Genomic DNA, 27,856 nt, shown 5'->3' with positions numbered 1-27,856 from the left:
TATGCTTTAAAAAAAAAAAAAAAAAAAAAAAAAAACAACCAATATTTAGGTGTATGAGTGTTTAGCCTGCATAATATGTCTATGCATCATGTGCATGCAGTGCCACAGAGACCCAAAGAGGCTGTTAGACGCCCTAGTAATAATGAAGGTTGTGAGGAGCCATGTAGGTACTAGGAATGAAACCCAGGTCCTCTGTAAGAGGCCTCTTGGCCGGGCATGGTGGTGCATGACTCTACTCCTAGCACTTGGGAGGCAGAGGCAGGAGGATCTCTGAGTTCAAGGCCAGCTTAGTCTATATAGTAAGCTCTAGGACAGCCAATACTACACAGAGAGGGCCTGTCTCAAAAAAGCAAGAAAAAAACCCCAAAAAACCAAAACAAACAAACAAACAAACAAACAAACAAACAAAAAGAGGTGCTCTTAACTGCTGAGCCATCTTACCATTACCTAGTGTCATCAATTTTAAACAACCTGCAAAAAGGTTTGGTTGCTTAACCAACATTAGAGCCTGTGATTATTTTTTTGAAGGATTTCTCAGAAATAAAACCTTAATGCATCTTAGCATATTTTGAAAAAAGATAACTAAGTATAATTGAAACGTGTTATGAATAACTGGGTGCTTTATTAACAATGGGGAGGTAAATGTAATAATTTTAAAAGTGGCAGAATTGACCTGAACTGGTTTTTCTCTTTAAAATAATTTAATATTAATAAAGGAGGTTTGATTTTTTGAAGAATGGAGTAGGAAGTTGCCTTGCAGTTATATTTTACAATGCAGAAATAACTTTACTCTTTTCAGTGAATGTATAAAAGTGTTTAAACATCCTTTATATTCATTCATGCAAATAAATGTATAAACTAAAGATATACTCTGCAATATCCAAACATTCACAAACTGGCACTGTACCTATTTTCTATAACATTATTGTTCCTAACACTATCATCACAAGCCTTTCTGATCTGATTTTTGAGCCAGGGTTTCCTGTAGCCTACGCTGTCCCTGAAACTGCTATGCAGCAGAAGCTGGACTTGAACTTTTGATTCTCCTACCTCCTTCTCCCAAGAACTGGAATTACAGATGTACACACACACAACACACACACACACACACACACACACACACACACACACACACACACACACACACACACAGCTTAATTGAAAGCCTAGGGTTTCTTAGCCTCTCAGGCACTTCATATTAAGAAATCTACTTTGAGGGTGAATATGGTTAAATTGTAGAACAAGCTGAGCAGTGATGCACAATGCCTGTAATCCCAGCACTATGGAGGCAGAGACAGAGGTGGATCTCTCTGAGTTCAAGGCCAGCTGAACTACAGAGTGAGTTCCAGGACAGCCATGGCTACACAGAGAAACCCTTTTGCAAACCAAACCAAAAGACTCATTTTTGATATGCAATACCAGTAAGAAAAGTCTACTTAAGCAGACTCCGCTACAGATACACACATCAGCAACCCAGCTCTTCTCTGTTCAGCCCACTAAGGTTTGGCCTTTCTTTAGCTAATGCCCTTTCTTCTGCCTCACAGTGACACATACAGAATGAGCATATTAATGGAAAAAAAATTCAAAATTAAAATTTAATAAGATATTGAAATGATAAACATGGGTATTTCTTCTACTTAAAAGCCATGTCCTATTTTCAAATGTGAGCAAAGTAATTTTTTCAATAGCCCCCAAAGTCCTAATATAAACAATTTTCTACTCAGTAGTAGCTCTCAAATATGTGCCAAGAAAAATAAGGGACAAAGAAAGATTAAGACCCTATTGGTGTCTCAGTTTCACAAACTTAGGTTTCCAGGTTTCTAGCAAACTTATCAATTTAAATTGAAGTTTGTAGATGACTTTAAAGCTGAGAATATGCAGCCATTTCTCAATATCTTCATATCCTAATTACAACTCCAAAGGAGCCCATTTTATCCCAACACAGCCCCTTAAAATTGAGGCTTGTGGATGAGATCCAGCCACAACCTAATTATAGTAGCAGGAACAATGCCACTCTGATGTCCTCACAGAACTAAAATAAATTCAGCCCACAATGGGTATGGGTATATAATATACACACACTGTATAACTGCATACCAAGATATTTACAGATATATACACATATATACAAAAAATTTATAGAGACTGCATTTAGCATCACAAAATATACACATGCCATTAAAAATAAGAATTTCAAATAAATAAGTTCTAAAAAGAACCCTCAACCTAAATACACTTTAATTCTCCAAGTAAACATGAGAACAGAAATCACTCCCACATCACCAGGAGACTCAAGGCATTCAGATTCAGATTCATATTGTCTTATACTCACACAAGGTGGACAGATGATTCTGGCAGTGGCCAAGTTTGCAGATCCTGGCACCTTAATATGTATCTATTCCAGAACATTCTCTGGTTATTGGGGTGATTATAAGTCTCCAGGGATAATTGAGATTTTTCACCTACGTTGAAACCACTCCTCAGACACAGACAGAGATTGAACTTGGAGAAGAATGCTAGAGAAGGGTCTGTAACTGATTCAGGAGTCTGATTTGGACTTCTCCCTTGACATTAATGAAATTCAGTACCATTACCCATTTAAGAGAATTCTATTGCATGACGGAGAAGAAAAACAAAACCAAACTCCAAACCCAAACCCCGTACAGGAAAACCTCAAGTACAATTCCAAAACTGTGGAACATTTAAACTTTGTTTAAAAATATAAAGGGCACAATAAATTCTGTGCTTTGAAAGGTTTCGAGAGCACCACTTCCTAGGAAGGAAACACATACAAAAAATATAACCTGACTAAAATCAAAGAAAAAAAACATACGATTTTATAATTGTTAAAAATATGCTGGAGTTGGCCGGGCGGTGGTGGCGCACGCCTTTAATCCCAGCACTCGGGAGGCAGAGCCAGGCGGATCTCTGTGAGTTCGAGGCCAGCCTGGGCTACCAAGTGAGCTCCAGGAAAGGCGCAAAGCTATGCAGAGAAACCCTGTCTCGAAAAACCAAGAAAAAAAAAAAAAATGCTGGAGTGAGTGATTCACTGGCATGAATATTCATTGTACTGGGAATTAAACATAGGGCCTTGCAGATGCTAGGCAAGCACTCTATGATTGAACTTCATCCTGACTGGTTTGAGTATCTGATACAGTGAGAATAAAATCTTAATTCTTATGTTAAATACAGCTCTAAAGTTTTCCCTCTTGTTCATTACAGAAGCCTGAGCTACTGGAGAGAGGGGGCTGAGATGAGATCAGCAGCTTCTAACATCTCCGCTTCTTCTATAAAACAGGAAAGGTAGCTGCTTTATATCAGAACTATATGGATACAGAAAGAAAATCTTATTGTGTTTCACTTTGCTTTGTGTGTAACTGATCTCTTGCAGTTTGATGCTTTCTAGTTGGTTTACAGTGGTTTTCTATTTGTTTGTTTGTTGTTTTTCGAGACAAGGTTTCTCTGTGTAGCCCTGGCTGTCCTCAAACTCAAAGATCTGCCTGCCTCTGCCTCCTGTGTGCTGGGATTAAAGACGTGTGCCACTACTGCCCTGAGTTTACAGTGATTCTTAAGAGACTAGAAACTTTACCAGGATCTATAAGAGATTTGTGCAATTTGAGTACAAAAATGTTGCTTCCTCAGCTTTGTTGTTTTTTGTTCCAATATTTAAGGTGTTTTTTTTTTTTTAAATAAAATCTACAATTAAATAGGGCTTAAAATAAGCCAATCTGTTTTTGTGACAGGGTCTGATGCAGCCAAGGTTGGTCAAGAGCTCATTCTGTATGCTAGGGTGGCCTTGAACTCCTGAAGCTCTCTACCTTTAAGCACTGGGAATGGAAACCAGGGCTGTGTGCATGCTAGGCAAGGTTCTACTACTAAGCCAATCTTCATCTTCAAGGCAAGGGTTTTTACGTTTCTTGCACTCCAAGTGTCATTAAGAAAATGTGGTGCACGGCAGCTGTACAACTACATAATACATGTTTTTTGTTTGTTTGTTTGTTTAAAGGCATAGATTAAAAAAAAAGCTTCAAATTTCCTACTGTAGTTTTGCTCTCAAAAGATTCAAGATCTCTTAGCAATTATTTCTGAGATGGACTTTTGCTATACAGTCTAGATTAGCCCTGACTTTGCAATCCTCCTGCTTTAGCCTCCTATAGGCACACATCACCACACCCATCTCAAAATTGCTTCTATTTTTTCTTTCTTTTTGAATTTCCCCCGACTAGTGATGGAGACCAAACACTGGATTTCTGAATGTTAGCTTAATGATCTACCATTGAGCTACAGCTTCAGTTTTGGTCCCCTTTAGATCTTTAGCCACCAGTTAGGAATTGCATTACTATTAGTTTAAGGGCCTGTGTTATAATCTAGATTTACTTTATGATCTCTAAGACACATATATTTCTGATCACGGAAGGTCTGATATGCCCAGGACAGTCTCTCTAAACAAGTCTCAAAACAACTAAGTAGGATGTAGGATTTTTTTTTTTTAAAACAATCTTATTAAACATGATATGAAAAGGATGTTAGAGTGCTAAAAACATACAAATCAACTTTTCTGGAAGCAACAGGGAGGAAATCAACATTTTTGGAACCAAGGCTCCAAACTGTAGAATGACAGACAGGAACAGGATCTTGGGTGAGTCATTCTGTTTTATACAGAGGAGTGCTAAGAAGCAGACACATGAAGCTACTTGTCAAGGGCATCATGCTAGTTACTAGAGAAGCCAAGATTAGAACTCAGATTTCTTGGATTTGAAACCAGTGGTTCTCATGCTTAGCAAAAAAGGATTAAACACAGGACAGAGCCACTTTAAATGTCAGGGAACAGTACATAAGGGAACTAGACAAGAGACCAGACAGCTAATCATCATCTATTTCTACAGTCCAGGAGAAGAGTTGGGAAGGGAAAACCATGATATGTTATGGTTTTTCAAACAAAGGCAAACAGGCTATTTCTTGTTTGTTTGTTTGTTTATTTATTTATTTTTGAGACAGGGTTTCTCTGTCCTGGAACTTGCTCTGTAGACCAGACTGGACTTAAACTCACAGGGATGTGCCTGACTCTGCTTTCCCAGTGCTGGGATTAAAGGCGTGCGCCGCCGCCTCTGCTGCCGCCACCGCCACCGCCGCCACCGCCACCGCCACCGCCACCACCTGGTGGGATACTTACTTTTAAAAATGAAAAACCACAACCTGGAAAGGCTCTTTCCAGAGTAACTTTTTTTCTAAGCTTTAAGCAATACAGAATGAAAGAACAAACAAACAATTTTAAAAGATAATGAAACATCCTAAGTCCCTGACCCAACCATAACATAGACTTCATGAATTTAGTGCACTGGAGCAGATAGGGCTACAACTTACCCTCAAGTGTTGCTCTAGGTCAGAAAAGGTAACTAGGTTAAAACAACACATCAAAATTTCCTTACAGAGGGCTGGACGGTGGTGGTGGTGGTGGTGGTGGTGGTGGTGGTGGTGGTGGTGGTGGTGGTGGTGGTGTAGTACACCTTTAATCCCAGCACTCGGGAGGCAGAGGTAGGTGGATCTCTGTGAATCTGAGGCCAACCTGGGCTACAGAGCGAGATCCAGGACAGGCTCCAAAGCTACACAGAGAAACCCTGCCTTGAGAGAAAAAGAAAAAGAAAAAAAAAATTCCTTAGGAGCATAGGAAAGAGGTACTGGAAATAGATAGCCCATTTTTCTAGGAACCACCAGAGTTAGACAATGAGCCTATAAAAAAACAGGCAGAAGGCCTGTGAGTCAAGCATTTCTGCATGTCAAATGCCATGCAGTCTAAAGAAGCAATGATGGGAGGGACCTTCATAGCTAGTACTTTTGAAATTATGAAGGCGATGGAGAAGAACACACAAAAACCTTCATATTACGGGGTCCTATTTAAAATAATAATAAAAACTTGTGCATGAATAACAAAACATAGGGAGTTTTAATATCTTACTTCCAAATTGTCAAATGTAAAACCAACTCACAATTTACTTTCCAGTAAACCAGTTATCCTCAATTCACATTGACAGTATCTGACATTGATGCCTTGGAAACTCGAATATGAAAAAGAATTAGGAACTGTGCAGTGAGTATACCAATGAATCCATCAAGATACAATTTAAAGCCTGATATTGCTAATGAATAGTCTATGTAGAAATCCTACTGGAGATAGTACAGGATTATGAAACCACCGACTTGATTTTTTGGCTGAAATATTTAGAAGTATTTTCCTTTATATTTCCAGCATTCAAGACCACAAAGAAAATACAATATACAAACAAATCTCATGATAATATATTCACATTCTAAGTAAGCTCTGTAACCTCAAAATTCCAATTGAAAATTTAACTTTTGGATTATTCTCATTATGTAAAAATAAACAATTTATTCTTCTTAGGGAGGCAATAGTACCTATCTGAATGTAGGATTAGATGTTGGAGGTAAGTATCTAATTTCAAAACCAAAAAATAAAAATTTCAAGATTGAGACTTTAAAAGACTTGAAAAATTATATTTTAAAAGTTATCCTAAAAGTTTGAACTTTTTTTCAGTTTGCCTTTAAAATGGTAGTTCCTAAATTTACACAAAAAACCAAACCAAACAAAAACAAAAAACTGAGTAACGGTCTCTGTCATTACATAAAAACTGCACCGTTTAAAACCTGTGGAAGATGAAAACTGTTAAACAAGAGGGTTTTAATAGTCGTCCATAGAATTCTCAAAGAAGATGTTCCGAACATCCAGAATGGAGGCCAATTCTAAAATATGCTTCTGAAGGTGAGGATTCTCAACAGTTTCATCCCTTGGCAGTTGTGGGTAGGATTCTGGGTAATTTCGAGTTTCCTGTTAAATAAGGAAAGTTATGTGTCACAATCTTATGGGAGGAAACTACTCAGTTTGACAATATTAAGGAGTAGCTCAATGTCTATTTTCCTCTCTTGTCAGTTATTATAACTACTCTATGTGTTTTTTGTTGGTTTGGAACTTTTATTTGTTAACTTTAGACAGGATCTTGTTATACCTCTAACACATAGCAATGTTCCTGAGTCAGCTTCCGAGAGCACAATCACACTTGGCTTCTGTACTGAATTACTAACAAGTGACAATTTTAACCTCTCAATATAGCTTCCTATGGGTCAGCCTAATACATCTGCACACTGCATTATTTCACAAATATTTGTTAACCTCTATGACTGTTAGGCATAATACCATCAAAAAACGATACAAATCCTGAGAGGGATCCACACATGGAATTTAAAAAAATACTTATTTTATGAATAAAAAAATGCTGCAGTAGAAATAAAAATGAGTGAAAAGACAAATTCTAAAATAAAAACTTCTAGAAGAAAACAGAAATCCTTTGTAAACTTAGAATGGATAAGATTTCTTAGGAACTTGAAAAAAGAAAACCTGATTAATTGGATCTCCTCAACACTTCAAACTTTTGTTACCATTAAAAAGCAAACAAACAACCACAAAGACAAGTAACAAATTACCCAGCCAGACAGCAGATGGAAAGGTATTTACCACTATTACTGATGAGTAAAATGCATATTGGATCCAATCCACTTGGTCAGAATGTAGGCCTGATGGCACCCAGTGCAGCCAATTACATAAGCAACTTTCATACCTTACCATGGGAGTGTTAATGACCTGCTTTGAGAAAAGATCTGGCAGTTTCTAGAAATGGAACATATAACAACTTTCTGCTGATAAAAATCAAAAAGCAGCAGGGAGGTGGTGGCGCACGCCTTTAAACCCAGCACTTGGGAGGCAGAGCCAGGCAGATCTCTGTGAGTTCAAGGCCAGCCTGTTCTACAGAGTGAGATCCAGGACAGGCACTATAACTACAGAGAGAAACCCTGTCTCCAAAAAAAAAAAAAAAAAAAAAAAAAAAAAAAACAAAAAAAAAACCACAAAAACAAAACAAAAAAATCAAAAAGTGGTAAGGGGCAAGTGGTCTGAAGTAGAAGACACATTCTACAAAGATGAACTCACACTGAATGTCAAACAATCATGAAAGAAAAGCAAAATAGTGACAATAGGACATGTCAGTGAAAGAGGACAAAGAGTTAGGAACAGAGGCAGTGATGTCCAAGTTTTCTAATGATTATCTTGGAAGAGATCAAAAATAAGAAGATCTTGTGTTACTACACAAGGTGAAAGGCTAAGTTTCTAACCAAGCTGCTGTCTAGCGGTGAAGCAGTATAAAATAGACACTTTGATTAAAACAAAGCCTTTTCTGCATGTGGGGAAATTAAAAAAAAAAAAATCAAAGAATATTTGCAAAGACTAACACAAACTCTTCTACTTGTACTGAAGAGTTTCATTTACTAGCTAATGACTTACAACTACCCAGGTGAGCATCAACAGAACAATGAACTCAGAAGTAAAAAGGACTAAGTGGAGTTAGTTGGAGGGACAGCTCAGTGGTTAAGAGCACCTGTTGCTCCTCCAGAGGACCTGGGCTTGGTTCCCAATACCCACATGGTGGCTCAAAGCCATCCAAAACTCCAGTTCTAGGAGATCTAATGATATCTTCTTGCTTCTGTGGGCACCAGGTATGCATGTGGTACACATATACACATGCAAACCAAACCAAACCAAACAAAACAACACTAAAAAACAAAAACCAACTAAAATTGATAAAGAAAAAAAAAAGCTAATGATAAAAGAAACAAAATATGCCAATCTTAGTAATGGCTTTACACAAGATTCTATCCAATGTGATTCAAGTTCATAAGGCAGTGTAAAAACTATCATGAGTAATGATCTATGATGTAGTGACTTATAGACTCACCAAAAAGGTTAGGGAGGAAATATTCTGGAATGATGCTGTTATATGACTTAGTAGAGGTTTATATTCACAGTAACATGGTTATTAACCATGTAGTAACACATGTAATAACCAGTGGTATATTTCAACTTTGTGCATTTTATTGTAAGTATTAATAGTGGGGCATACCTATAATCCTGGCAGTCAGAACACTGAGGTAGGATAGGAAGTTCAAAGCCAGCCTGGACTACACAGTGAGACTGTATCAACTATATAAAATCAAACCGGAAAGAAAATCAAACATGTAGCAGAATATTTTGAAACTAAGTTACAAAAGCTTTTTAAAAATAAAAATATAAATATATAAAAAAAACCTAGTCAAGTGGTGGTGGCATATGCCTTTAATCTCAGAACTCAGGAGGCAAAGGCAGGCAGACCTCTTGAGTTTGAGGCCAGCTTGGTCTACAAAGTGAGTTCCAGGACAACCAGCGCTGTAACACAGAGAAACCCTATCTTGAAAAACAAAACAAACAAAACAAATACATATATATAAAAATAAAATCCTTAATGTTGCACGATGAAGTAAAAAATGCAACAGACAACATTAAAAACAAACAAAACCCCATGAGTACCAACTTGTTCAGGACTCAGTTCAGTGCATCAACCAACTCTCATTAGACAAACTTCTTTCGGTAGATGATATAACATGAAGACCTACAATGGACAGTGTGCAGAGAATGGGGCTGTGGAACACTCAGTCCTAAATAGGATATCTTCATCAAACCCTACCCCCAGAGCTCAGGGATCTATGCAAAAGAAGAGGTGAAAAGATTCTAAGAGTGGTGATGGGTGACTCCAAGGAAACAGTGTCCTCTAAACACAACAGGGGTGATGCACATCTGAACTCACAGAAACTGACAGCATGCAGAAGACCAGCACAGGTACAAATCAGACTAACTCCCAACCCCAATCAAGAGATATTTGCAATTGCTATCGCCAGGGAAAGGAAGTCAGTTTTCTACAATGGAATGTCATTGGATTTATCAATCACACTCCATGGCAGGCCCCATGCCCAAGAATAGTTGGCCAACATAGACAGGACCTCTCTGTGTGACCCTGGCTGCCCTGGAGCTTGCTCTATAGACAGGCTAGCTTTGAATTCAGAGATCCACCTGCCTCTGCCTCCTGAGTGCTGAGATAAAAGGCATGTGCCACCACTGCCTGGCCTACTTCATTCGTTTTTTTAAACAAGGTCTCACTATGCAGCCTTGGCTGTCCTCAAACTCATAAAGATTCACCTGACTCTGCCTCCTAAGTGCTGGGATTAGAGGTATGCACCAACTACTACTGCATCATTTATACAATAATAACACCTGGTAGCAATCAAAATGTCCTTTATTGGCAGAAAGGTTAATTAACTAAGACACAGACAATGGCAAAGAATAAACACTATAATCAACATGGCTCAACTGCAGCAATGTCATACATACACATACAGATATATGCATGTACATGTACATATATATATTTATTTAACATAATTACATATATATTATATATACAATTTTTCCAGTGATACTGCTGATTGAACTCAGGGCCTTGTGCATTCTAGGTGGGCATTCTACCACTGAGCTAAATCTCCAGCCCTCAGAACGCCATTGACTAAAATAAAGCAATATAAATCCACTAATATACTAGACAGAAAACAAAGCACATTTTTTTTTTTTTTTTTTAAATTTTTTGAGACAGGTTTTCTCTGTGTAGCTCTGGCTGTACTGGAACTTGCTCTTTAGACCCAGCTGGCCTCAAACTCAGTGATCTGCCTCTTGAGTACTGCCCAGCAATAAGGTTTTAATAAAAGGTAAATAATCACAACACTTGTTATTAGCTGCATTTGAGGAGAGATTTGGCAGGACCCACAGCAGTCTTCCTAGGTAAAGAAAGTTTTTTTTTTTTTTTTTTTTTTTTTTTAAAAAAGTGTCTCAGCCGGGCGTTGGTGGCGCACGCCTTTAATCCCAGGACTCGGGAGGCAGAGCCAGGTGGATCTCTGTGAGTTCGAGGCCAGCCTGGGCTACCAAGTGAGCTCCAGGAAAGGCGCAAAGCTACACAGAGAAACCCTGTCTCGAAAAACCAAAAAAAAAAAAAAAAAAAAAAAAAAAAAAAGTGTCTCATATATCCCAGGCTGGCCACAAACTCATTAGGTAGTCAAGGGTGACCTTGAACTTTGACCTCTACTTCTCAAGTGCTGGGAATACAGGCAGCTCATGAAAATATTCTCACTGGGAACTTGCGTCACAGCATTGTTAATCTTTTTCTGTTTCAGCTTTTAAGAGACAGGCTTTGCCTCAGCCTACTAAGTACTGGGATTATAAGCATGCACCACCACGCCCACAATACTGCTCATCATAATGCTGCACATGCTTTCTTCTGAATATTATCCTGAATCTATTTAAATTTTATTTAGTGTAAGCAAAATGTAATACAAGACTAGCAATAATGGATTGAAATGGTGAACTTGATCTTTAATGATTTCACTGCCTACCCGAAAGGCCTTGTGCATCCTCATGGTGGCTGAACAGAAGACAAACCTTGTGAGAAGCAATCGAAGAAACTCATCTCCAAAAAACTGGAGAAAGGCCTGATCTGTAGAGGAGAAGGGGATAGTGAATGGAGGCAATACGAAAATGCCACTTCAACAGGGAACTAAGTTAAGGAAAGCCTTCATGACTTTCCTACCTGGGACAAATACCTTAAAATACCCAGTTTACAGTAGGAAACCATTTAAGACAGATACTACAGTAAGCTTTGTTAAGTTTCAGGTAGATTAGCAGGGTACCTATGGAACGTGAATGGGTCAGTAGCTGGGCAATATCACGGTTGATTTTTCGAAGATATTCTTGACACTTTTCCCACAGGCCTCTACGCATGCTTGACAATCCAGACACAAATAGGAAGGCCATTAGAGGATTGTTCAAAAAGAGAGTGAAGAGGCTACCTCGCTGAGACTGATCTGTAATCACAAACATGTTACATACAGACAAGAGGTTTACAACGGGTTAGCAAACACATGAGGAATATCTTAATATACTGATAATGTATAAAATTAAAGCTGTATCAGTAAATCACAGTTCAACAACATAAATTCTTCATGAAGCGATGAAAACACATCCCAGGTATATTGCCTTCTGAATAAAATAAAAACACTGAGCCTCCTTCAATTATAAAATAGTAAGTAGACACATTTCTTTTTTTTTGTTTTTTTTTGAGACAGGGTTTCTCTGTATAACAGTTCTGGCTGTCCTGGAAATCACTCTGTAGACCATGCTAACCTTGAACTCACAGAGATCTCTGCCTCCCATGTGCTGGGATTAAAGGTATGCACTACACCACCTGGCTTAAACACATTTCTTACTATCTTAACACAACTAACCAATTTCATCTGAGTATGGCAAGTATTGCCTCATGAAGCATCTATGATGTAAATATCTGATGAGTACTTGATCTGCCAACTTTCTGATTAGTTGTTCTTTCTCTGCAATTCAGGCCCTTTTTGAGACAGGGTCTTAAGGAGCTTAGGTTGGCCTTGAACTCATGAAGTAGCTAAGGACAACCCTGAACTCCTGATCTTCTTGCCTTTTTACCTCCCAAGTGTGGGATTATAGGTATGTAGAACCATACCTATAATCTGCCTAGCTCTTCAATGTCAACATTTTTTATCTTTGGCCATATACATTGCTGATCTCACCAACTCCTAGGATATTAGTTGCTACTCATGCTCATGGATGCTTAATTTTCAAAGAATAAGACTGAATTCCATAGTTTTGGTTCTGTGCTTTCCTATGATCTACCATACACAAAGACTAGCTGCTCCAAACTATCTCTGAATGCATCTCAGACTTCAAAGACTTAGCACAAAAAGACATATTGTTAACACTCACTATCTATGCAACTCATCCTACATTTCTACTGAACAGCACTGGGCTAGATTCAACTCCATTCTCAGAAAGACCCTGAATTCAACACATGCTTTCCTCTACAGTTTTCAAATGCAGGTTCTCATCAAGACTCAAGATTTCCACCAATAAAAGAGCCACACACATCTATCTTCTTGCTTTCTGTCTCCCAGTCTATCAGCAAGTCCTGCAGCATCAGCAAGCTTAGCATTCAGTCACTGTTGAGCTCCTGACACCATCATCTGGCTACTTCCCTCAGTACCCTTCTAATCCATTCTCTCTGCATGCTCTTTCATCCTTCTCCTCTGTTTAGCACTTTTCACTCCAATCTCTCCAATTCAAATCATATTATCATCTTTAAAGGGTTTTTATCATTCAATCACATAATCCCTTCAGTCAGAGATACCACTTAAACTTCTCTAATATTTTACAGGCTCTCATAGCTCAAGGCTATAACACATACAGTTTTTCTGCTGGAACTCTGCCTGCTCAGTCACTCCAATCCCCATCTATCATTTCTCCCTTTGCTTTACCCCTGTGCGGTAGTAGCAGTTCCTTGTTCATACTCTTATGCTTCCTCCTGTCAGGTCATCTCTATCGTCTACTAGACACTGGCTCTATGAGAAACACAACTGGAATATCAGATGCAGTGCTGTTCCCCAGTGCCTAGCCTGATGAATTAATCTTAAAAACTGTACTGAATGAATAAAGTATGTCTTGACTAATGATAGAGCTACAGACACCAAATATGTAGGAACCTTATCAAATAAATACATCTACTTTGTGGCCAGAGTGTCAAGCCCTGTTGTTGAGGTCAGCAGCAACAATGCTACTGAATAAATCCTGAATTGAATATTAGAATATTCAATCTGTCTGGTGGCTGAATTTTACTTAAAGGTATTTGTAGTCTAAACTTTTATTTTATAATTTATTTATTTTTATTTTATTTGCATTGGTGTTTTGCTGCATGTATGACTGTGTCAGATCTTGAGTTACAGACACTTGTGAGCTGCCACGTGGGTGCTGGGACATGAACCTAGGTCCTCTGGAAGAGCAGTCAGTGCTCTTAACCACTCAGCCATCTCTCCAGCCCCCTAAACTTTATAGTTTAAAGATAGGATGTTGGGCAAAAAAACCCCAAAACCAAAAAACGAAACATTAAGGAAATGAATCACAACCACACACATATTAACACCACAAACTAAGTACTTTCTAGGTACCTAGCACTATGCTATAGGGTTAAATACTATTATTATTTCCATTTGATAGATGAAATAACCAAGGCACAAAATGGCTGAATAGCATTCCAAAGTCACACAGCTAGTAAGTGGCTAGGCTGGGACTCAAATTCAGCTGGCATCCATTTGTCTGTGCTTTTCTTCTCTGTGCAATGAAGTCACTAATGGAATTTTGGTATTAACCCACTTGACCATGTAGTTTTAAGTAAAACTACATTAAAACAGGATGATGACAGCACTCTCTAGTGGTGGGAAGAGGTTACATTCCTCCAGAAACAATAAGAAACAGGATGCAAAGTCCTCAAAGCAGGAGAATTTTACCGTTGTTTGAAGGTAAGTTCTATCCCTTAGGATTTGGCTTTGGCTATGTGAACTTAGAATTGTTACAAGATTTTCCCTGTTAAACAGCAGAACTTACCTTAAAACAACGGTGTAAGTCTCCAGCTTCTCTCAGGCATTCAAGTGCTGACCATCAATCACTTCCTGTGTCAAACTATGTCAGCAGACAGGACTTCGGGCTGGGAAGTAGCAGTATAATGCCATCTCCCACAGAAAGACAGCAGCACTATTCACAGTCAGGGAGATAGTGACACAGTGACAAGTACTGCTAAGACAGTGTGAAGTCTCACTTAGCATTTGACCTAGGAAATGACTGGGAGTTAGAATTAGATTTTATGTGTAACCTATTGAGGACAAAATACTAAGGACATAAGGCTTTCCCTTTGTAGCCACTGGAGAAATGGCCCAAACAAACTTGTCCTTCTGTGAATTCTGAAGAGAATTTTATTTTAAAAGAACAAGATAAAAATTCAAAGAAAAAAGTAAACAAAAAACAAGAAGAGAAAGAAAGAAGCCTTTTAAGTTGTGCCAGCTCAAATACCCTAACTCTTAGACATAGGCTGAGAAGTTTCCTAGACCAGCCATTTTACAGTCTTCAAAGATGCCTAAGGTATATAACCAAAGATGTAGGAAAATCATGCTATATGGATATGACAAGAAAATCAAAACCGATTTTTAAATCTAAAAACCAGGAACTCTCTCAGCAACAAACCATTTCTTTCTCAGAGATGAATCACTTCAAGGCCTAATCACAGCACATTAGGGAAACCTTGGCAGCAAGGATTCCAGGTATATTTCAGATTGACACTTGCTACAAGAACCATACATCCATGTCTAATCATGATGGGAGATCAAAACAAATATGGTCTTGTTTCATTAAGACCTACTGGTCTAACAGGCACTAAAGAACATACCTTGCAAAGCTTTTGGATATGCCGTGGGAGAAAGCAAGCAGACGAGTGGCTGTCCAAATAAGTTTGTGAAATTCTGCAATATATAAGAATTTAAGACTTTCATTAAAGATTTGACCTAGTAATTTTCCAGTGCACATAACTAGTGTACAGATTGGGCTCTAATCTATCTACAAGCAGATATAGAAACAGCAGCAGTTGCAGATATGCAGTTCATGTTTCATTACCATGCATACCAATTTGCTAAAAAGGACTGCCACCAAAACAGTGACGTTCACTCTGTAGACTGATTTTTTAAAGTAATAGTAGATATATAATTGCAGCTTTGTAGATACAGGTCATCTGGGTCTCTACAAACAGTGGTCCCACTGGATACACCAGGGTGAATTTTCCAAAAGATCTAGTTTTCAGTCTCAAAGGCTCTGGGAATGGGTAAATAAATCCCTTACTGAATCTCACAGCAACAACTCATACAGGATGGTGCCAATGTGCTCATTACAGCAAGAACTAAGTGGACATTCAGACTACAAGTGGAGTACTCTGCATAATTTAGAATATCATTTCTCTAAAGGCAGATCTATTATAATAGATACAATTTTAATAACATAAATTATTTGGTGAAGCAACAAAAAAAAATATAATTCCTAGGAGTAAACTGAGTAAATCAGAAAGTTAGAAATTCTAAAGGATAAAAATAAAGGTAAAGAAATGGAGAGACACATTATGTACTTACAGATGAATCCATTCTAAAATGTCATGATAATATATTAAAATTTGAACCAATCTCAATAAAAAGAGCTACTAGTGCCTCCTACCCACCCCTCTCCCCGGCCAACAAAAAAATGTACTGCTGAAGTTCAAATGGCAAAATCAGTCAGGAAAGCAAAAGAGAAGATTCACCAGATATTAAAGTACACTTAAAAACTTCAGTAACTGAAATGTGTGGCACTTGTACAAGAGTGGGCAGAAAACAAATGGAACAGAATGGAAAGTACAGAAAAGGAACTGCAACCAAACACATAGGACTTTTGTAGGTATAACACAGTAATTTTTTCCCACATTTAGAAAAAATATGCTGTCTCTACATTTCATGCTATAAATGTGAATATCAAATCAATCAAAAATCTAAATGAAAGAAGCAAGCAATAGAAGTGGTGACCAAAAATATAGCAAGTCATTAGTTAGGCCCTTCCTAACTATTTTGATTGCTAAAATTAATAAAGCTAGTTAACATACACCAAAACATAGCCCAGAAAAATGCAGTATGAGCCATGCAAGGTAGAAATGTCCCATCATTTGAAAAATGAGGTAGGAGGTTCAGGAGTTGGGGCCAGCCTGGGCTCTGTAAGACCACATCTCCAAACCAACCAACCAACCAACCAACCAACCAACCAACCAACCAACCCACCACCCACCCCACTACCACCACCACCACCACCAAAAAACCCAAGCTTGCCTATCCTGTATGAAGTCCTGAGCTCCATTCCCAGCACTGAAGAAATACCACAGAATTATTCCACATTTTGGAAATGCCTGTGGGTCATAGTCTGTGCTGCTCTTGCTCTGGATAGTGCTAAAGTAGACAACACTACCATTCATTTCCACAAGGTCTCTTCTTTCTGCTTGCTGGTCAAGCTCTGTCTTCTGATACATCTTATATACATACACGCATATACTTATATTGCACTAGGTCTGAGTGCCAGCTTATAAAGTTAGCTTTGGCTGGCTGCTGGATGCTACGTGTGGGAAGACTCACATGATTGGGCTTACTCTGCATAGATGGGGTAAATGAGACACTTTAGGGAAATCCCAACATTCCCTCTGGAAGCCTGGCAGAGGACATTCTAGTGATTAGTTCCCATTAAAAGCCTTGACTTCAGCTCTCTAGTGAGTCAGTCTTTAAAATTTTGTGACTGGGTCTCATGTAATCCAGGTTGCTCTGCGTCTGATCCTCTGGTTTCCATGTCCCAAGTGCTGAGGACAGAAAGCAGAGCTTCATGAATACTAGGCAAACACAATACCAACTGATCTGCACCACAAGGTCTGTAATAAGCATCTCTAAAATAAAGTACTTAATCCACATGGTCATGCTGGGGAATGAAGAACATTCTGTGTGACTCCTGGGTCAACACCCTGGAAGTTTAGACCTGGTTTTCTCCGGACTCTCTTACATTTCCTTATTCTTTGCTGATTTTACTATCTTCATCTTACTCTATTAAGTCTTCACATAATTATATGCTAAGTATTAAGTCCTTCATGAAATTATGAACATCTTGGGGGTTATCATAGGATCCTGATAGACAATACTGGGTTGTATATATTATTTATTTACTTAGATACAGGGTCTTGTGATGTTGTTCAGGTTGGATTTGAATTCCTAAAATCAAGTGAACCTCCCACCTCAACCTATAGGCACAGTGACCATGCCTGGCATATTAGATTATATTTCAGTTTTAGGACTTGGTTGATAAAATACTTGCCACATAAGCATGAGGATCTGATTTTAATGCCTAGAGAACATGTAAAAGGCAAAATGTGGTAACGTGCTTATAACACCATCACTGGGAAGACAGAGACAGTTGGACTTGGGGCTCATTGGCCAGCTAACCTAGAATGATAGACAAATCCTAAGTCCTAGTGAAAGGATCTATTAAAAATAACAAAGTGTGGCTGGCAAGAAGGCTAAGCAGGTACAGGTGCTTTACGTCTGGCAACCTATTTGATCCCCAGAGACCAAATGGTAGAAAAAAAGGACAGACTCAAAGTCATTCTCTGACCTCCACACATAACCCACTCCCCAACGTGTGTGTGTGTGTGTGTGTGTGTGTGTGTGTGTGTGTGTGTGTGTGTGTGTAATTACAAACAATTTAGGGGTATTGGAGAGATGTCTTAGCAGTTGAGAGCACACTCTACTCTTCCAGAGGACCCAAGTTTGGTTCCCAGCACTGATATGTCAGGCAACTGACAACTGCCAGTAACTCTAGCTCCAGGGGATCCAATACCCTCTTCTTGTCTCTGTGGACAATCATACATATGTGGTATATATTCACACACACATGTACACACACACTTTTAAAAACTGGTAAGTTAAAAATTGTGTCTAACTGCAAGGTGTGCGCACACGCACATGCACACACACACACACACTTTTAAAAACTGGTAAGTTAAAAATTGTGTCTAATTGATTCTTACCTATAACCTGGGAGGCTGAGAATGGAGGATCTCAAGTTTAAGGCCAAACTGAGCTACAGAGCAAGACTGTCTCAAAATGAAACAGAATAAAACCTCCACTATTAACTTACATCAATAGATATAGTTATCCATTTAAAAGGTCTAGTTTCAATAAATACTCATTGAGGAGATGGAGCAGATGCTAAAGATAGGATAGTAAATAAAACAGAAAAGCCCTGTCTCCCTGAAGATGATATTTGGACAGGGATGCAAGTGGCAGATACAGGGAGGCCCCCAGTAAACAAAATGAGTAAATTATATACAGACCTCAAAGGTAACAAGGAGTCTAGGCACAGAGCATGGAATTCAAATAATTACATTAATAGTACAGGTTTTGTAATCAGATTGTTTAAATCCAGCTTTGCTACCACTTAGTTTGCTGTGTGACCCTGGGTCTGGAAAGATGGCTCACCAAGAACTGGCTCCCATTGCAGAAGACCTGGGTTCATTTCCCAGCACCTATACAGTGCCATCTATAACTATTTCCAGGGGATCTGGCCCCCTCTTCTGGCTGCCACGGGCATTATATGCAGGTGGTGCACAGGCACGCATGTCGCAAAATATCTATACACATAAAATATTTTAAAAAATGCTTAAACTTCCTGTGCCTTATTTTTCTTATCAGTCAAATGAAGATAATAAAAGTGGTAACAGTAGGCCTGGAGGTACAGTCTTATAATTACTGTAGCTACTTGGGAGGCTAAGCAGGAAGACTGTAAGTTCAAGGCTGGTCTGAGCTATAGAGTTAAGTTCAAAGTCAGCCTAAACAACTTAGTGAAACACCACTATCTCTAAATAAAGAAGAAAAAGAGAGCTGGAGATGAAGCTCAGTGTCAGAGTGCTTGCCTAGTATATGTGAGGCCCTATATTCACACTCAGTACTGAAAAAAATATGACAAATTATCTGTGTGAGAATTGAATGTGCTCAAGTATATCAAACACTTAGAAGAACACATAGCACAGCTGTCATGATACAAATGTGAATTATCATGGTTATGAAGAACAATAAAGTCACAAGGTAAAAAGGCACATGATCTGAAACATCGCAATTAAGGAGGACCTGATTAAGAGGTTTCATTTATTCAAACACTTAACAAATATGAGGTACCTTTGATAGGGCATTTAAGATAGAAAGGGCCACAGCAGAAGACTGCCTGAAATACTAAGGACTGTCCTGGATAGTTTTGTGTCACAAGCTAGAGTCATCAGAGAGGAAGGAGCCTTAGTTGAGGAAATGCCTCCATGAGATTCAACATAGGGCATATTCTCAGTTAGTGATCAGTAGGGGAGGGTCCAGCCCATGGTGGGTAGTGCCACCCCTGGATAGGTGGTGCTGGGTTCTGTAAGAAAGAAAGACTGAACAAGGCATGAGAAGTAAGCCAGTAAGCAGCACTCCTCTCCTTTGGCCTCTGCGTCAGCTGCTGCCTCCAGGAGCCTGCCCTGCTTGAGTTCCTGATTCACTTCCTTCAGTGATGGACTATGAATCCACAAGTGTAAGTCAAATAAACCCTTTCCTCCCCAACTTGCTTTTGGTCACGGTGTTTCATCGTAGTAATAGAAAGCCTAACTAAGACAAGGATCAGGAAGGAAATAGTGTAGCTGAAGAGATTGGCAAGGAAGTCAAAGAAGCCTGTGTGCCCACATGTGTCTTGTATTATGAGTGAGATAAGAAGCCATGGGAGAGTTTGAATAGAGAAGGTTTATCCTGACATAAAGGCACGCATGCAGGAGGTGAGAGGTAAAGAAGAATTAAGTACGCCTAGCTGGGAAGCTACTACAATGAATCAGGTGAGGGAGAACAGTGGCATGAACCAGGAGAATGGCAGTGGAGTACATGACATTTGGGACATTTAATTAGATCCTAGAAGATTTCATAAAATGCATGTGATATAGGAGGGAAGGAGAAGAACATCAAGAAAGACACAACTTCCAGCTGGGATAATTATAAAAGCAAAATAGGCACCAACTGAGACAGGGAGTCCGGAGGTAGAAGTGGCCTAGAATTGTCTTGGGTATAGTGGTTTCTGTTAGCTTGCAATTGTTTGAAGAATTCCCAACTGGATACACAAAGTAGGTAGATGATTAGAAGTGGAGTTCTAGAGAGAGGTCTTACCTGGAGGTAACACACTTGGAAGAAACCAGTAGGGGTACAGTAATTAAGTCATGAAACTAGTGTGAGCACTAAGGGAGTCAGCTATGTCTGGGAAATAAGAACAGGATGGAACCCAGGGACACTCCAGAGATGGTCAGAGATATGAGGAAAAACTACTAGAAGAGACTGGGCAAATAAGCTAATGCTAGACCTTGCCTGGCCTAAGGCAAACTAGCAACTTGAGTTTAGGTTTTGAAAGCCACATCTAGAAAAGGGCAGAGATGGTAAGAGATCCATATCTGCTCACATTAGAGAAGAATCCTACATGGCTATCCCTTTAAAGTAAGAATGATGTAAAGTCAACCCGCACATGTCTTCCCATTAGGATCATTTCTCACAGAATGGTAAGGTGACCTTTCTTGGTAAGGTGACCTTTCTTGGTGTTGAGCTCAACAGACAATTAGTTCCTGCAAGATGTCAGCTCTCGTACATGCCTGCAGGTGATACTACAAATAGGGTTCTAAGCTGGTGGTACTTCTTGATGTTTGGTACAAGCAAATGTAAATCTCCTGAAACTAAAGGTTCCTTCATATTAGGCCCTCATGAACATCTCCCAATTTTAAGATTTAAGGATAGTAAGAGGCACTCACACGCACACACATACACAAAGCATGCTGGGGCAGGAGATATGGATCAGTGGCTAAGAGTGTTTGCTGAACTTTAAGAGGACTCCATTTCCATTCACAGCACTTCCATCAGCAGCTCAATTCCCAGCTCCATGGAATCCAATGCCTGCTTCTGACCTTTGCAGACATCTGCCCACATATGGTGTGTATACACACACACACACACACACACACACAGAGCATATACATAAAATAAAAATTTTAAATTTCAAAAATAAACATGCACAAACACAAAAATTAGAATGTTATCTTAAATAGCAAAAGTAGACTCAAGTGTAGGAATTGTGTGATAGACAAAAATAACAGCTTATTAAGCTCAAAGAAGTAAAAGCAGAGACTGAAATAGTAAACTATAATGGGCAATGTAATATATCAAAAGGAACATGAAACTCAAGATGGATTAATAATGTGTTACACACAACTAAGGGAAATACTGTGAACTAATAAAGCAGGATGAAAAAAAAATGACATAATCTCTAACAAAAACATGATGATGCAAAATACTGAAGAAAGTAGAAATGTGGTAAGCCTAAACGAGTCAAGGGGGGGATGGGAAAGGAGCTCTAGAGTCATCAAGTACAGAGATAATGGCTGAGAACTGTCATTATCATGAACGAACAACTCCAACCTAACAATTCAAATCATTTAACATACCTGACATGTTCAACCAAAAGTATATTTGTTACAGACTAAGTGCAGACTATTAGAAGCTAAGAAAAGGAATCTCAAAGGAACAGGAAAGAAATGGGATTCTGGAATTTGAGGCGGGCTGGCAGAGGACCAGGTATAACTATGGTAAAAGTCATACAAGCATACAAGTAATATGCACACATCAAATGCTTTAGGCTAAGGCTGTTTCATTGACAGCTATTTGCACTGGCAGAGACCCATTACTTGAATTTTCAATATTCATAATGAATTTTTCCCCCCAAAGGAAAGAAAGAAGAATTAAAAAGAATTTCCTAAGTTACTGGGGACTTTTTTTTTTTTTTTTTAAATTTCCAGCTAAACTACCAGCTAATTTAAAGCTACATTACCACAGAGAAAGCCAATTGATGTGCCCACTTTAACACTAATGGAAACATGTTAGACAAAATATGGGTCATAGCTATTACACAGATCTTGGTTTATCAATTACTTCCTCCTACCAGGAAGCTCATATGAACATGCAAAGCTCTTCCTTTTCCAAGAGTGGAAAGAGCAGGAATTTGGAATCAGAAAGCAGAGTTACACAGGGCATTTAATCCTTAACATAAGGATTCCTTATGTATTTACCAAGAATTTTAAATGTGAGGCAGGGGGAAGAAAAACATTTATGTATCCAAACAGCCACAGTGCACAAATTAGGGAAATTATACATATGCTGATAATCAGAACTTTATATTCTAGGTAGAATAATGGGTTTTATCTGATAAATATGATGTAAGCACAAAGGAGGACCTAATGACCTGATGTAAGAGTTTACCATCCAACTAAATAATCCATCTTAAATATGACAAGTCATATCCACTCACCTAGTTTCTTGTCTCCATTCTAAAACAGAACCAGACAAGCAAGGGTTATGGTACTCTGAATAAGGTCTCATATAAAAGGCAAAAAGAAACAGACACTCGGGGCTGGAGAGATGGCTTGGAGGTTAAGAGCACTGCTTGCTCTTCCAGAGGTCCTGAGTTCAGTTCGCAGCAACCACATGGTGGCTCACAACCATCTATAATGAGATCTGATGCCTTCTGATGGCGGGCAGGCAAACATGCAGGCGGAACACTGTACATGATAAATAAATACATCTTAAAAAAAAAAAAAAAAAAAAAAAAAAGAAACAGACACAAGCCAGAATGTAGTGGTACACACCTTTAATCTAAACACTTAGGAGGCAGAAGCAGGCAAATCTATGAGTTTGAGGCTAGCCTGGTCTGCAGAGCGAGTTCTCGCTCGGACAGGCACCAAAACTACACAGAGAAACTATCTCTCAAAAAAAAACAAACAAACAAACAAGAGACAGAGACAACTCAGCACAGAGCAAAGCAGAATATAAGATGATTTCTGTGGCTGGAAGTGTAGCTAGGTAAAGCACTCACCTACCATGATGAGGCCCTGGGTTGTATCACATACAAACAAAATGAAAATAATCACTTATGTACTCAAGGATATGAGAAGCTATTTCAAACATGAGAAAAAGGCAATTATATATGCCTATTGTATGTGCATGTATGTATGTGTGTATTTTATTTCTCTAGTTGTAACTATAGCAAAGAAAAAGGCAGGGAAATGATCTGGATGTATTTTGAACTGCTACTGGTGAATTTTTTCAGTATGGAAACTGCCCATTTTTTTGAATTATTCCATTGATTTTTTCCCCCCATTTTTCTGTTTCTGTTCTATTCTTAAAGAACTTTTATGTACAAGTAATTCATGTATTTATATGCTGGACCTTCTTGTCTAGATATTTTTGTTTCAAGACAGGGACTCATTCTGTAGCCCAAGCTGCCCTGAACTCTCACCAGTCCTGTTCTGGCCTTCCTTTAGTAGCTCCCCATCCCTGCTACATCCAGCAGATATATACAAATATACAAATTGAGAAAGGACAGATATGCTTGCTAAAAATAAAAAAAATCTAACATTGAACTTAACAAAACGGGTAGCAAGAAACATGCTAAAAATTTTAGGATGAATTAAATGCTCTTAGAATTCATGTTTTATTTTTAAAATGAAACTAAACATGAGAAAATGGAAAACATACATGTTGGGTCACCATTCTTGGCTACCAGCCATTTCTATTGCCATGATAGAATAAACTAATGTTTGCTTCTCCATTCATGTTGATACCCACAGCAGTAGGAATTTTCAGGAACAGAAACAAGCACCCAGCCCAGTGTGGACATGCTTTTCCCTAATCAGACATCCCAACAAAACACAAAAGAGGCTAAAGCCTGTTTTGCTTTATTATAAATGATTACAGCATGAATTCTAGTGACGTCAAAGTGTTTCACCGCTGGTGCTTTTTTAGTTGCTCTAGATTGGTTTGTTTCTTCTTCTTTCTTTTTATTTCTATGTGAGGGTGTCAGACCTTGGAGTTACAGACAGTTGTCAGCTGCCATGTAGGTGCTGGGAATTGAACCCAAGTCCTTTGGAAGAGCAGTCAGTGCTCTTAACCACTGAGCCATCTCTCAAGCCCCTAAGGATTTGTTTCAGTATCAAAACATTGCAAAAGCACTTCCTGGTTAAATCACTGTCACTTACTCCAACATTCAGACTCAATCATGGAAAAACAAAGCATATGTAAAACTGTTAATAATCAAGATCATTACTATGTAATATGAGATGGAATTTCATTTAAACTCTAACAGTTAGGTGTGCATAAGTGAAAAGTGTTTAAAAACTAGAAAATAAGCCACCCATATTATCTCTAGCTCTGTAAAGGAAAACATTCTGGGTTATATAACAAAAATAAACCTCCCACCAGAGATCTTGGAAATCTTGAAATTTTTTTTTTTTTCTGCAGGAGGATTTAGTATTTTCCAGAGAGTCCATTCATGCGTTTCTTCTTGTTTCTATTCATAGCATCAGATCCTGACTAGCATGCACAACCTCAAAAGAAAAGAAACACTAAATACAAACTGTAAAATTAAGTAAGTAAAACAAAGCAAAATAAAAGGGCACATGCTAGAATGGGGACCCTGGGGTTACTGCTATATACCTGGCATGAACACCAGCTCTCCAAGGGCTCACCTTATAGGCAACACTATTGGAGGAGTCCACGATGATGAACATGGGTTTCCTTGTGAATGGATAGAGGTCTCCAGGATGAAGGCTGCAGAAAAATAATAGTGAGGAATTTTATAACTGTATGGCCAAGTCTCAACAGGTCATTTCTAAATCTTGACTTTTGTGAGTAACGTTGTAATGAATATGGGGTGCAGACATTTGGTTTAGATAGTGTACTAAGTGACATAATTTCATTTCCTTTAGATATAGACCATGAAATGGGGTTACTGTTTTAAAATCTATTTTCTTCTTCTTTGTAGTGTGCTGTATGTGTGTGTTGGACATGATGGAGACCTGAGGTTAATGTAAGGAATCTTCTTAAGTCACTTTTTACCTTATTATTTGAGGTAGTCTTTCAGTCAAACTCAGAGGTTGCTGAGATGTGTAGTCTGGCAAGCCAGCTTGCTGCTTGAATTTCCTCTCCTCCATTCCAGGCCAACACACACACCCAACAATTACATGGGTTCTAGTGATCCAAACTCTGGTTCTCTTGTTTGTGTGGCAAGGGCTTTAATTGTTGAGCTACCTCCCCAGCTATCTAGTTCAAATTTATTTATGTATTTATTTATTCATCTGTTCATTCATGTGGAGACATGAATGACTTTGCTATGTAGCCCACCCAGGCTGTCTTGTAAGTGCTAGGATCACAGGTATATGCCATTATACTTAGTCTATTTTAAACTTATTTACATTTATCCATCCATCCATCCATCCATCCATCCATCCATCCATCCATCCATCCATCCATCTTGTGTGTGTGTGATCTCTTTCTTCCCCTATCCCCCACTCCACCACACACCTTCACCACAGTGCTGACGTGGAGGTCAGAGAACAACCTGTGGAGATTTAGTTCACTTCTAACTTGTAGGTGTTAAGGGGTTGAACTCAGGTCATCAAGCTTAGTGGCAAGTGCACTCACCTGCTTAGCCATCTCACTGGCCCTTACTTTTAACTTTTAGAGGAAAACCCATACCGTTTTCCATAATAATTGTACCAATCCAATGATATTCCACAACAGTCTTCAAGGGCTCTCTGCTCATATCCTCAACAACACTTGTGTTTTGCAACAACTATCCTAACAGATGCTAAGTATTAACTTCTCATGCTTTTAATTTACATTTCTCAGATGATTGGTGATGCTGTGCATGTACTACTCATGTATGTGTGACATTTTCTAAAATAAATGATTTAAAACTAAGGTGAGCAACAGCACCACATGTGGCTTGGGGAAACTTTAGCTAAGGCATGAAGAATTTGAAATATGTACAGACCTGGTCTCCTCCTTTATCCATTTTTCAGTATGAACAGTTGAACAGTTGATATTAAACATAAAGTATTATCCGACAAGTCAACTGTTCATTAAAAAGAGAATTTTCTCTTTCAGCTATAGAAATTCTAAAGATGGTTCTGTGCTAGAGAAAGAGCAAGCTTTCACACAAGAACACAAATAATTGCTATCAACAATAGTCTATGGGAACCTGTCCAGTAGCAAAATGAAGTCTCCATTTCTCTTAATATTTAAGGAGTTTTAATCCCTAGAATAAAAAGAGACACTAGAATATGTACCAGTGCATTTCCTTGTGGGACTGATTTCGTTTGTGGATTGCATCTCCATTTATAATGTCCCGGTTACTATTAGTAAGTACACCTCCAAAGTCGTAAGGACCTAAAGAACAAAGAGAAGAAACCTAGAACTCAACTGGAGGGTAACACAGACCGATCTGAAGCTCAGATGCAAGAGTACCAGTGAATCTCCCTTTGATACAAGTGCAAGATAAGCACAAAACATTTTTTAAAAATCTTTAAATAATCTTTAAATTTTACATTTTACCATAACACAGTACTTTCATAAATTCAGCACATTGCCTACTTTAATGCTTTAAAAAAAAATCACTTAATTATTTACCTGCTTTTCAAACAGAATATAATGAGAAACAAAATAAGAATCTACAGCCAGGAGTGGTGGCATGCCCCTTTAATCCCAGCATTTAGGAGGCAAAGGCAGGTGGATCTTTGTGCATTTGAGGCCAGCCTGGTCTACATGACATAGTGAGCTCCAGGACAGCCAGGGCTACACAGACAGACTCTGACAAAAACAAAACAAAAATAACAAACAAAAAGCAAACAAACAACCCAGCAGCAACAACAAAACCAAGAATCTAACAGCATCCCATTAATTTGAGTGGTAAAAAGGGATGGAGACCTGGGATGTTTAAAATAACATTTACACTGCAAACAAAATTTCAGTCTCTGGTTTAACAAAAGTACCTTACAAAGAAAGCTGCTAACTGCAAACTGCAATCTCGCTCTCCCCTTTCCCCCCCTCCCTCTATCTACAGATTCAGGATTCAGGGCTCTCATTATGTTGCACAGGCTGGTCTTAAGCTCCTAGGCTTAAGTGATCCTCCTGCTTTAGCATCCTGAGTAACTGGCATTACAGGGATACACTATTGTACCTCATCTAGAAAATATAATTTTAAATTAACTACTAAATGTAAGACATAAAGAAAAATTAGAGGGCTAGAAAGATGGCTCAGCAATTAAGAGAACTGGCTGCACTTCCAGAGGTCCTAAGTTCAATTCCCAGCAACCACATGGTGGCTCCCAACCATCCCTGATGAGATCTGTTGCCTGCTTCTGGTCTGCAGGCATACATACAGACAGAACACTATATACATAATAAATAAATAAATCTTAAAAAAAAAAAAAAAGGAAAAATTAGAATTAAACTTGAAAATTCTGATTAACAAAACTTTATTTTTATGAAATATTCTGCCAAATTCCAGCACATGAAAAATCCATTATTTTGGCCTGGCGGTGGCGGTGGTGGTGGTGGTGGTGGTGCACGCCTTTAATCCCAGCGC

The 27,856-nt window shown here is 38.6% G+C and overlaps 1 protein-coding gene across 4 annotated transcripts in view; it reads right to left on the bottom strand.

The window, feature by feature from the left end:
* Positions 1 to 5,925: 5,925 nt before the first annotated feature.
* Scai (suppressor of cancer cell invasion) overlaps positions 5,926 to 27,856 on the bottom strand; it is a 115,568-nt gene continuing 93,637 nt past the window's right edge. For 2 of the 4 annotated variants that reach the window (XM_028856786.2, XM_037204469.1), the window contains 6 exons: positions 26,559 to 26,658; positions 24,957 to 25,038; positions 15,222 to 15,294; positions 11,614 to 11,787; positions 11,320 to 11,420; positions 5,926 to 6,844 (listed from right to left, as the gene is read on the bottom strand). In XM_028856786.2, the coding sequence (XP_028712619.1) occupies positions 6,698 to 6,844; positions 11,320 to 11,420; positions 11,614 to 11,787; positions 15,222 to 15,294; positions 24,957 to 25,038; positions 26,559 to 26,658 (677 nt within the window). In that variant the 3' untranslated portion in view covers positions 5,926 to 6,697. Of the gene's footprint in view, positions 6,845 to 11,319; positions 11,421 to 11,613; positions 11,788 to 14,386; positions 14,610 to 15,221; positions 15,295 to 24,956; positions 25,039 to 26,558; positions 26,659 to 27,856 lie in introns of those variants that run through there. The other 2 variants (XR_003733089.2, XM_028856788.2) reach the window with 2 other exon arrangements.

This window comes from Peromyscus leucopus, chromosome 4, assembly GCF_004664715.2.
Source record: "Peromyscus leucopus breed LL Stock chromosome 4, UCI_PerLeu_2.1, whole genome shotgun sequence".
Taxonomy (NCBI): domain Eukaryota; kingdom Metazoa; phylum Chordata; class Mammalia; order Rodentia; family Cricetidae; genus Peromyscus; species Peromyscus leucopus.
Note: the sequence above shows the minus strand (reverse complement) of the source record. Positions and strands in the feature narration are given on the sequence as shown.